The following is a 12478-nucleotide window of genomic DNA, read 5'->3' as shown; positions in this document are numbered from 1 at the left end:
CAACACATGATCACATTTTAATATCGTATTAGCCATATCAGTTTGAGAGTTTCTTTTTTAAAAACTATAATTTTTGCCATTGAGAGAACTAGAATTAGACATCTGTCTTAATTGTGATGTGTGGGTAAAAATGGTTTTATTAGGTTGTCCTCTTGGAAAAACAAACAGCTCTTTTGTCCCGTCCCTCGTCCCCCCTCTGTCCTGGCAAATAAGATTTACTAATACCCTCTTTATTTTGACCAGTGCAATCTTTTTTGTTGACTGCACTAGAAGTAAATATGTATTGTCACAATAAACGTCCATTCTAGCATAATTAGGAGATGGAAAATAAAATAAAACACAATTTAGAGATATTTGTTCTTGGAGGATTATAGGTGTTCAATTGGCTCCTAAGATACATTTTTCCAGTTTTACCCAAATATTGTTTTAGTTTTAACTTTTATTAAAGATAAACAAAATTGACAAGACAAATTATTTTTTTAAAATAACTATTAAGAAGCTGACAAATATAGAAGGTAAGGGAGTACAACAGAAATAAAACATTAAGTTATAACTTGCAGTAGGTATAAAAAAATTTTAAGTTTTGCTATAACTTTTTAAAATCTATTCATCCTATTTGTTTTATCTCTTCTCCATAGGTAAATTGTTAATCTAGTACAGACAATAAGTCACTTCATTTTTCTTTATTCTTTTATTGTGTCAACCTATAGTTGTTTTTTCCCAAAGATAGTGTTGAAATAATGTACTGGATGCAGTTTTATTACATTTACAGTTTACTATAGTCTTACTTTAATTTCAGCAAATCAGGGCACTTTCCTAATGCTTTGTTTTCTAACATTTGTTTTGTTTTATAAATAGTTTGTTTTAACTAGAAGTGAGTACCCCTGAAATACTTAGAAAATGCATGTTGTATTTCCTGGGTTGTCTAGAAAGAGAGTTCATTCCAGCATTACACTTCAGAAAACAAGGACCACACCAAAAAATTTTGTTTTTGCTGGAGATAAATTGCTCTTGTGTAAAGAGATGCCAGTCTTGTTGCTATTGGTGGATCTATAGCTGCCAACATTTTAAATGTATTTTTATAACAATAATATTGCAATTACAGTGCCTTGATTTACTAGTCTCTTTAAGATCTTGGTGTCCTTTGTTGATGATCTTTGTCTTACTGAGTTATTTCAGTGGTTCTCTTTATTTGTTGTACTTGGCACAGATATCAAAGTGGTACTATCAGGACAAACTGCTTGGACTGTCTGGATAGAACAAACAGTGTGCAGGCGTTCTTTGGCTTAGAGGTAGGAAAATAATGTAGATTCTTGATGTAGAACTTACAACCACTGATTGATTCTGATGCTTCTGTAATACTTGAATGACAATATTACCATAATTGTCAATAGGCAAGATTAATTACAATATGCTCAAATTATGAGTTAGAATCTGATTTGTAGCATGGCCCTGTAATTCAGTGGGCTAACATATCTTGGTAGGTCACAATTCTTAGTACAAAAGTTGTGGTATACCAGTTTTAAGGAAAGTATATTTTGAAGCACTACCACTGATGTATTTCCCTTTCTTTGTATGTCCATCTGTTTTTCCTTTCAGTTTCAGGCTTGCAATTCCAAAGGAAGAGTAGTGTAACAGTCCTTCACAAAAGCACTTTACCCATAGCACTTGCTGCGAGTTCAACTAAGATTCTTCAAATTGAACTTACAGTAAGCACTGTGGATAAAGGTCTTTGGTGCACATGCTACTGTCCTAAATGGTTACCAGTACTGCTGTCTAGGAAACCTCATTAGTCCATGAGTTTTGGATTACATAGAGAATGTTACAGTTGGGCCCCCAGCTATGCCCCAAATCTGTGGCTGTGAATTCACTCTAGAATTCAGTCTTTTCTATAAAATTGTGCTCCAGGATATCAGCTTTAATATTTAAAAAAAAAAAAGTTTCTAGTACTCAAGGTTATAAAGCAAAGCTTGAAAAGATGAACTGAATGTAAACTGATGTAGTGATGTCTGTGAGCCTGAAACAATATCCTTGAGAGATTTGGCATGCTCCACTCATCTTAATAAATTATTAATTCTGAAACCTAAACATGAAAGCCTGCAACATATTTAAAAATAGAAATGGATGGACACTAAAACTAAATTAATAGAAAAATAAACAAGACTACTTTACTTAAGATGTTTATTTTTCTTCTAATTCAATAAAACCCTCCAATTTTAACATTTATATGAAAATTCTGCAGAATTTTCAGTGGAAAGCTGTAGAATCCAGTGACTTTGAAGCAAAATTTGAGTCAAATTGTCTGCCAAAAACATAGAGCTTTGATTATAGTAGTTTGCCTGTACAATGATCTTGTAGTCAAATAATCCACTGAATTGAAACTTTATCTGATTTTTTGTTTTCTTCACTGTTAACCTGTCTCATCCATAGGTAAATGGTGGATCTAACCAAAGCTTGAAAGATCTAAGGTTTTGTAGTGTTTCAGCTGCCTGTACTACAGGGAATTATAATTTTCATCTTGTAGAACTCAGAGAAATAAAGGGAAAAACATGCCAGCTAGGGTCTTGGTTGGTTTTGGAATTCTTCCTCTTTCTGTATGACTTAATTCACTGCGTGTACTGTAAAAAAAAGAATTTGATTAAGTATTTGTTCATCCATATATCTATCCCATATTGATCTTGTCATGGAAAAGATACAGAGATTGTAACCTTAAGGAAGATCCTTTTGATCCTAAATCTGTGTCCATCATAGTTTTGAGCTTGACAGTTCATGGCAGACTGATACTCAGGTTCTGAAGTAGTCCGGTTGAGTGAGCTAGGATGACCTGTATTGAATAATCATTTCATGTACATTTCAGTTTTCTGTTTTGTAATAGACACCTGATGCTCACTTGAATCAAAATGTATAGCAATTTTATATTTACAGGTCTATGTTTTGTTCTCTTATACCAGTGTAAATCTGGAATAAAGTCACTAATTTCATTACAGCAGGAATGTCCAACTCATTCTGTAGTAAGGGCCACATTACCATTTCAGTTAAAATTCATGAGCTGTCAATATAAAGCTCACCAGCAAGAGGCAATTTTTTCAGTAGTCTCCAACTGTTGAATGAGCCCCTTGAATTGTATTTAAATGAAATACTTAAAAAAAAAAATAGTGCATGTAGGAAGCCTGTTTTTTCTCTTCCAATTAGCTTATCTCTAGTTCCCTCTGGTTCTATAGCCACACTGTAGGTTTTTTTTTCCCTCCCTTTTCTCCAACCCCTGCCCCACTTTGGACATTTCTCTTCTCCCTTCAGCCTAACCATACCACTTTAGGATTCCTCCCCAAATCTCTTTTTCTCCTTGCATCCTTCATAGCATTGCCAATCCTAGGTGTTCAAAAATCACAAGTAAGGCCCCAAAATCATGAAATTTGAAAAAAATCTTATTTGCCTTCTGTTTTTTGAACATTTAATGTTTGTTTTCAAGCTTATATCCATAACCATAAGGGTTAGAATCATTAAAAGAAAGAAATTCCCATGTGATTATATGACTCTAGAAACTTGGACTTTTATGAAAATACCAGATGTTGTGAGACTCATAAAATTGCAAGAGTTGGCATAATTCTGTCCCTTGGAAGATTCTTCCTCTCCCTTCTCCTGGGGATTTGTCCTACCCCATTTGATGCTCTCCCTGCTTCCTCGGGAATTTTTCTTTCTCTTTTTCTCAACCTCCTTCCCCCACACCCTTTTGTTATCTCCAGGAGTTTTCTCCCCCACAATTTGGAAAATTTTCCTCCTCCTTCTTTTTGGAATGGACAGTGAGTGAGGAGAGAGAACATAAAAGGAGCTGATACCCAATCCCAGGCTTGGGGAAACAGCAGCTGGTACAAGAGGAAGTAGATGTCCAGCTGAGTCTGTTGCAGTAAGGTTCAGTGACTACATCAGGGACTGGAGAGCAAGGGAAATCTCTGTTCCCCTGAGCCTTTTATGTGTGGCATTGTGAAGGTGGCAATGGTGACTATAAAAATTGCTGCTAGGGCCAAGTCAGGCAGATCTCCTCCCACTTTATCTCCAGCTCCTTCCAAGATCTTTTCAGCTACACCTGGCAGATAGATGCTTCTGAGAAGGCTGTCTGGAAGGAAAGATCCTAGGAGCTAGATCTACCTGTGGGACATATATGTCTGACACCTCCAGTTTTAAACTCGTGCAACTGTAACTTATAAAGCTTACTTGATAAATTAACATCCTGCCTACAGTGACTATAAGAATAGTGATTTGAAAATTGTTTCTTGACTCTATTAGACTTTTGAGGGAAGATAAAGTGAACCACAAAAGACATTGCTGTCTTACTCATTTGAGTATCACAGAGCTCTACATCCACTGCATTCTGTTGGGAAAGGTCAGTGATACTCTGAGACTTAGCTGAGGCTCTGATAGGAAGAATGTAGAGTAAACTCTATTTGAATACTAATGCAGAATTAAAGACCTGGAAATAAAAAATAAGGTTAGATATTAAAAAAAGTCAAACCAGAAATAGCTAATTCGATATAGGTGGTCTTTCAATGTTTTAATGTTATGCTGCTGTGAAAAAGAGTTTAACGTGATAGTGTCATTTTCTCCAGAATGCAGAGTTAAATTCCCTTTTTTTTTTTTTTTTTTGGAAGGGAGAATTTGACAATATATATTGTACTGTATTCACTTCATGAGCCTTCTCTTGAACTGTTGCAGATGCTAACAAAGCAACTGGAGGTTTTAGGTTTAGCTGAGAAGCCTCAGTTGGTTACTCGCTTCCAGGAAGTTTTCCGGTCCATGTGGTCATTGAATGGTGATTCTGTCAGTAAAATATATGCAGGAACAGGAGCTCTTGAAGGAAAGGCTAAGGTAAAAGAACTTTTTAATAATAAACATTTAGCAGTATTTGAAGTGAGTGTTTCATTTTACCATAAATGCAATTACTGTGAAGGTTTTCCTTTTATCAAATGTACTTTTGTAAAAAGTAATGGTGTAATAAAAAAAAAGATAAAATTGAATTAAAATAAAAAAGAAGTCCTAATTAACAAACAGTATTTCAGTAACATCTTTCCCAATTTGAATTTCCCCCCTATTCCTGGTTAGTACCCTCTTCAGAGTGTGGAGAGGCTCAGAGAAGACCCACTGGTCAATTCACACTGCAGCATCAGAAGATCTATGTTCAATCCACACTAGTTTCTTTGCATAGTTTGTTTCCTCTCTGGGCCGTTTCCTTCAATTGCATTAATTTCATCTAAAACATCAACTTTCAATTGAACATATTGTGAAAGAAAGTAATAATTCTTGTGTTTACTCTGGTTGGTCTTGTCTTATCTCTTCTATTTACCATGTTAATTTGGCTAGATCAGGGGTCTCAAACACGTGGCCGCCTGCGGAGTTGTTTGCTGCAGTCTGCCAAGCTCCCCGCCCCCTTCGCCTCCCTGGAGTTATTTCCTGTGGCTGCCAAGCTCCCCTCCCCTACCAGCCCCCTTGCCCCCCAACGCGCCACGTCCCTGCTCCTCTGCCTACTTCCAGGCGCTTCCTGCCACCAAACAGCTGTTTGGCAGCGCTTAGCGCTTTCCAGGAGGGAGTGGGGAGGAGCGGGGAGCTGTGCGCTCAGGGGAGGAGACGGAGAAGAGGCTGGGCAAGGGCGAGGATTTGGGGAAGCGGTTGGAATAGGGGAAGGGAGTGGGTGGAGTTGGGGTGGGGACTTTGGGGAAGAGGGAGGGTCCTCGTGAAAGGGATGGAGTGGCGGTGGGGTGGAGGAGGGCTTTTGTACCTTTATATGAAAAGGTGTCAGTGATGTGGCCCTTGGGTCACTGTGCTAGTCCTCATGTGGCCCTAGTGGTGATTTGAGTTTGAATTCCCTGGGCTAGATCATAGTTCATGTTCCTTCAGCTGTACCTTTCTAGTTTTCTGGTTACTGGGAGGAAAAAAACAACCAAACAACTCCTTTTCTAGTTTCCTATGTCTTGTAATATGCAATTCTGTGCTTTTTCCCAGCGTATTGTTCGGTTTATTTCTTCAGCCTATTTTGTCCCAGTTAATACACAAGTTGTTCAAATCACCTAATGCTATTGTTTTCTTATCAGGTGATATATAGCAAATGTTGCATCATAAAAATTAAATCCCTCTCTTAATTCCTCCAGTGTGTCCTTTTTCACTCTCATGCAGTACTTCATGTACAAGAATACTCTTCTTTGCAGTCTTTCAGATCTCCATTTCCATCTTCATTGTGTCATTAATATTTAGTCCTTATTTAACTATTTTGTTTTTCCACCATACTTCAGTTAATCCATAATGTCAGAAATCCTATGCACATGTAGCTGTCAATGGCAATAGGCTCCATAAAAATTAGTTACCTCATGGATCAGATTCTGCCTTTAGATTGGTACATGCAAGTCCCATTGATTTGGGAATTGTTTGTGTTCCTCTGAGGGTAGAATTTGGCCCAGTATTTTTAATTCTATTTTCTGTGCTAGCAGTGTGACCCAGAACCTGGAAACTTAAGAGTTTCTTCTTAGGCCTTATATCTTTGTTTGTTCAATTACATTAATGCTTCCCTGTCATGCTTCTAATTATTTAGCATTTCATTCACTTTACTGGTTTCTATTTAGGCACGCTATATCTTGTTCCTGTTTGTAAGCTGTAAATATTCCTTGTACACCTGTTAACCGTCTTTGCTAGTTCAAAAGTACTCTTTGGTCAGGCACAACTCATTCTACCTGGAAAAGGTCCATCTGTTCTAAAAGAAACAGTAATACTCACAAAGCTCTGCAATATATGACATTATTTTTGGTAACACATCTAGATCCCGCATGAACTATCATCTGCTTCAGGGGCGTGTTGTTAATATACCTAAAAATATTGCTGGTAGGTTTCTATCCTAATTTCTCAAAGCTTGTTTGTAATCTGTATAGTTGTCATTTATTTGTAATTTTGATTCTTCAAGATCCAAGAGTGCTTAAAAATTTAAAAAAAAAAAATCACATTTAAGATATGAAAAGATTCTACCTTTAAATTGAAATGTATAATAGACAGTATATTTATATATAGAAGAATCTAGCTTTAAGGACTATTATATTAATTTACATCTAACACCTTAACTACTCTTTCTTTTGCTTTCTCTGGGTTCCTTTCAATTAATTGCCTGAAATATAAATGGTGAGTGTGTTTTTTAGATCATGTCATACATTCTGTACATTGTCTGATAGAAAGGAAACAGCCTTTTATTTAAAAAAAAAATCGTGGTAAAATAGTGAAACAACTTTACCACAAGAACACTTCATCTATAAGTTTTTGAAATCCATGATTCTGGTTAACTTCCTTCTAACCTTGACAACAGAATAACTTCTTTTGCTATTTTGTATTATGCTCAACAGACCTAAATAGGGATGATTTTGAGCTTTCTTAAAGCTTTGTTTTTAACTATAGTATGCACTGAAGTGTCCTTTACAAACAATTCAAGCTATAAATTTACAATTCTGTAGAGAATATAATCCCATGCAACATCCATGAAGGAATATAGTCTACATGCAGTACTGACTGTGCGTATACCACTGAATGAAATGTTAGGCATGCATGATGTGATTTATATCATCCTCTCATGTCAGCTGACTCAGGCTTGGGCTGTTTAATTGTAATGTAGATGTTCAGGCTCAGGCTCCAGGCTAAGCCCAAATGTCTCTGCTGCAATTAAACAGCCCCATAGTTAAATATAGATATTTCATAACATTAATTATGAATGCATATATTCATGTGTAAATATATTCCATAGCATGGTCTAAACATTGCACTGTGTGAATTTTTTTTTTAAGACCAAGAACTTAGGTAAGGCTAATGTTCTTCTCCCCTCTTTTACTGTAATAATTTGGTTTTTAAATGTACCTTGACATCTTAGAATTGTCTTGTGACTTTTGTGGAAGGAAACAAATGACATAATACAGACATATTACAGTAAACCCAGAAGTTGGAGTTATTTTAGCATTTAAAGTAAATCAACTCATTGATTGTAAAAGTTAGAAATTGAAATTTCAAAATATGTGAATGAGTGTTGCCAGTGTTTTATGAGTTATTTCCAATGTACAATATTTTATAATCTTCCTCTCTAACAGGCTGGAAAGCTGAAGGATGGTGCTCGTTCTGTGACCAGAACAATTCAGAATAACTTTTTTGATAGCTCCAAGCAGGAGGCCATTGACGTTTTGTTATTGGGGAATACCCTAAATAGTGATTTAGCAGATAAAGCACGGGCTCTCTTAACCACCAGCAGTTTACGTGGTATGTGTATTTCAGGATTTTACTCTATCTGATAACTCTTGATGCTAATAAAATTACGCAGATTCAGTTTCTAAGCATTATTTAAAAGTATAAATGTCAGATAATCTGCTTATTTAAAAATATAGATTCTTATGCTTTACTAATATTGCCAGGCTACCCTGCAGTGATGGTTTCTGTGCTATTTATATGGTGTGGCTAGTTGAAGTCGGATGGTACAAGGGATAAATATTTATAAACTACATTTTTAGAAAATAGCTTTGTCAGACAAGTACTGTACTTTTAATAGACAGCTTATAGATGTAATTGTTTTTCTCAAACTTTGTTTTATAGCAATTAGAAACCCAAGTAATTACATATCTAATTTGAGAAACCAAAATTCCTGGTTTAGTAAAACTTTCTACCTTTTTTTTCCTGGTTGGGAGCAGGATGTCGTCATCTGTCATGTCATATTCATAGTGAAGGGAATTCCCAGTATGAAAATATATTCCCAATAAATTTGGTTAAAGGGTTTGGAAAACACCTCTTTTTACAGTCAAGTTTTATTTCAGAATACTAGTGTTTATCGCAATGTCAGTTTTCTAAGGCATTTCACTGAACAATTAAAATAGTGCAGTGATTAGGGGAAAATTAAAGTTATAACTCTGGATGGTGTATTTACTGCTTGAAGCCCTGCAAGTCTTCATCCCTCGGCCCCCTCGTTTTTGCCCTGGTTGACACACACGACTCTGTATCATTGCAGTCTTCCGTGCAGCTGAGGAGTGTTAGATGAATCTCATAGAGCAATTCAGTGTTGCTCTGAAACGGACTGAATGTTGTTCTGGATTGACTCTGCTAGTTTCTTCTCAATCCCGCTGCTGAATGCAAACTGTCTGTTCAGTGCACACAGATGCTGTTAGCCCAAGAAACAAGAGAGTCCCTGTTCATCAAATGTGGATTTTTTTGCATGATGATGTGGCCTAGTAACAATAGGGTTACCTGGCCATCATGCAAATCATTTTAAATTAGAGTTCACCAGGAATAGGAACCTTAGTTTATGACCATTTTGGAGCTTTTTTAAACATCTGGATGCGAATATCAGGATTTTGTAGCACACATAAAGATATGCTTGAACTGATAAAGCCAAAAAATGATGTTACAAAAGTTATATTTCAGTGCATATTCTCATAGCACTACAGTTTTTAAAGCATAATTGTTTACTAATTTCTTCTTGTTTTCTTCTTGCTGCATCCATAGTTTCAGAGCAGTCATTGCAATCAGGTATAGTATAGTAAATTAAGCCAGAAACATCTGAGTAATTATTGTTCTTCCCTAGCTTTCTCTTGGGTTTCTGCTGAAGTATTCACTTATTCCCTGTTTGCATAATTTAAGCAAGAGACCAAGTCTGCTTTGCCTTCAGATTTTTTTGGACTCTGCACTTCTGTACTTACCACAAAGTTGGGGATGGTTGTGTAATATGGGGAAAGCTGATGGGGAGAGGGGAAATAAAACATATTTAATTTGTTTGGGAGTGTGATGACAAATTTAATGGATGTTTTTCAGACTGTTTCTTTCAAGTCACAAAGGAAATTTTTTGTTTTTAGTCAAAACCAATATTTCAGCTAGGATAAGGAGTAATATACAATAGCAATATCTTTAGACCAGTCACAGTTTTAAGTACTGTAACTTAGGCTAACTTGCTTTTAGAGAATATCTCTTCTTACTGGTTTTGTGTCCTTGCGCACATAATTAACTAAGTTCAGAATGTGTCATAGGTAAAGATCTAATTGGTTACCCAGTCTCTCCACTATGTCAGGCACAACTTTCAGTTATACATTACACTAAAGCTTAGAACCCTGCTGTTTAACAATAATATATTGTACTTAGATATATGATGTGTTTTATCCTTCAGATAAAACACAACACATTTTACAAACTTTAATTAACATTTTACAAACATTAAGCCTCACAGCGCCCTACAGTATTATTCTTGTTTTACTGATGGGAAATCTGAGGCATAGAGACATTCAGCATGTCCATACAGAGACTTAGCGTACAGCAAGCTGGGAGGTAAACCTAGAGCACACTAGCCTGCTGTGGATCCTGTTGCCATGTGGACCTTGCTATCATGCACTAAAAGTTCCCTAGTGCAATTTGACTTATTGATGAAGCAACTATAGGTCAAAGCACCCTATGGAACTTTTAGTGCAGAGTATTAGGGTTCACCTGGCCAGTAATGCGCAGCAGGCTAGTGCGATGTAACTTCATACCCTAGCTGGCTTTACACTGAGTCTCCATGTGGACGAGCCCTAAGTGACTTACATAGTTTTACACAGTGAATCATTTGCAGAATATAAGAGAGAGGCAGAAAACATGTTATGGGAACTGAAGGTTCCAGTGGGTCTTGTAACTCTGCCCAGCCTCAAGAACCTGAAGTGTACGTACAGTCATCTTGTTCCTTAGCTACCTAAATGCAGTCATCATATTAGTATGTTGTATAAGACATGTTGTTGACTGGTACAATTATCATATAAAGTGCTTACTTATTTCTACCACAGTACTGTTTCTGCATATAAGAAATATTGTGAATTCACTTGGGTATGTAGCCTCTGAAATGGAGCTACTCCTGAATATGTAAACAGGTGATGTCTGTACTTCAGTAAAACTCCTGTGGCTGGCCCGTGTCCGCTGACTCTGGCTCATGAGGCTTGGGTTAGAAAATTGCAGTGTAAATGTTCAGGCTTGGGCTGGAGCCTGGGCTCTGGGACACTATAAGGTGGTAGGGTTCCAGCCCAAGCCCAGTTGTCCACTCTGCAATTTTATAGGCCTGCAGCCTGAACCCCGTGAGCCCAAGTCACCTGACACTGGCCAGCTATGGGTATTTTATTGCAGTGTAGACATACCCTTAAAGTTTAGTAGCAGTCAGTATTCTCCAATGCTTGATACACAGATAACGGCCTACTATTGTTCCAAAGCTAATCCAGCTACTCCTAATATATGGCGATATAGAGTTGGAAGGGACCCCAAAAGGTCATTGAGTCCAGCCCCCTGCCTTCACTGACAGGACCAAGTACTGATTTTTGCCGCAGATCCCTAAGTGGCCCCCTCAATGATTGAACTCACAACCCTGGGTTTAGCAAGCCAATTCTCAAACAACTGAGCTATCCCTCCCCCCCTCCTGTAGCTCATTTGCATGGATAATGCATGGCAGGGGTCATTATAGTTGCACATGACTTTTTTTCCCTTTTTTTAAGAACTCAGAAATTAAATTTTAAAAGAATGTTACGGTTGCAAAATCAAGCACTCAGCATTTAGGAAATGCAAGAATTAATGGATAGTAATACAAAATGCTACTATATGTAAAGTACAGAATAAAGACCTGGTGCTGCAGCCATTATATTGTCAAAACTCCCACTGACTTGGCCTGAGAGAGAACTACATAATCAAGCCCATGTCTTATCATTTAAATCACCAAAATACCTTGACTCATGGGTGTGATGGTTTGCCTGTAAATTAACAGATCATACTATTTTAAAAATGTCCTTGTGGATTATGAAAGTAAGGCACTTTTGCAACATTCTGAGGAGAAGGAAGAGGGAATGAATAATAGAATATTTGATTGGGTAGGTGCAGGGAATAAAAAGGTTGGATTCTATCTTTAATTTTTTTTTAATCCTTAGATTGTAGTTGTTTTGAATGATTTGCTAGTATACTCATTTTTATCTGAAAGCCACTTTCTACTGTTGTGCAAGCAATATAAATATAATAAAGTTGTGCCATTCTTAATCTGTTGTATATATTATGAGACAATGTAGACCACTTGCTATCTGCCTCTTGTGCAGTGCACTATCTCCCTCTTCCAGAAACTCTTCTTTAAAATAAATTACTCACCCGCAGAGGTGTTAAACTTTTTTTGGACATATATTTTGTACAACAGTTTCTGGGCCTTAATCTTACAGGGCTTGATCCAACACCGGTTGAAGTCAATGGCTTCAGTGGAGTATCCAGCTCCACATGCCCTTAGTCCCTGGGTGAGGAGAGATTGTAGACTTACCCAGTGGGAGAGTCCTTAGTATTGTTCTGCAGAGACCCTTTGGCCACCTGGGGGGCATTGATAGGTAGAGCTGGGCAAATTTTTTTATCAAACTTGTTTAAAAAAAAAAAAAGTAAAGTAGATTGGGTGATACCAAAACATTTTGAAGGCTCAAGTTGGTTGTCAAATTGTTTTGGT

At 36.9% G+C, this 12478-nt stretch overlaps 1 protein-coding gene across 1 annotated transcript in view; it reads left to right on the top strand.

Moving 5' to 3' along the window:
- Window positions 1-12478, top strand: part of SYNJ1 (synaptojanin 1) — a 117142-nt gene that overhangs the window by 41689 nt on the left and 62975 nt on the right. The window contains exons 10-12 of the mRNA XM_045002329.1: window positions 1211-1292; window positions 4711-4863; window positions 8106-8271. Coding sequence (XP_044858264.1) covers window positions 1211-1292; window positions 4711-4863; window positions 8106-8271 — 401 coding nt within the window. The remainder of the gene's footprint in view (window positions 1-1210; window positions 1293-4710; window positions 4864-8105; window positions 8272-12478) is intronic.

Source organism: Mauremys mutica, chromosome 1, assembly GCF_020497125.1.
Source record: "Mauremys mutica isolate MM-2020 ecotype Southern chromosome 1, ASM2049712v1, whole genome shotgun sequence".
Classification (NCBI taxonomy): Eukaryota; Metazoa; Chordata; order Testudines; family Geoemydidae; genus Mauremys; species Mauremys mutica.
The sequence above is the reverse complement of the archived record's forward strand: the minus strand, read 5'-3'. Positions and strand labels throughout refer to the sequence as shown.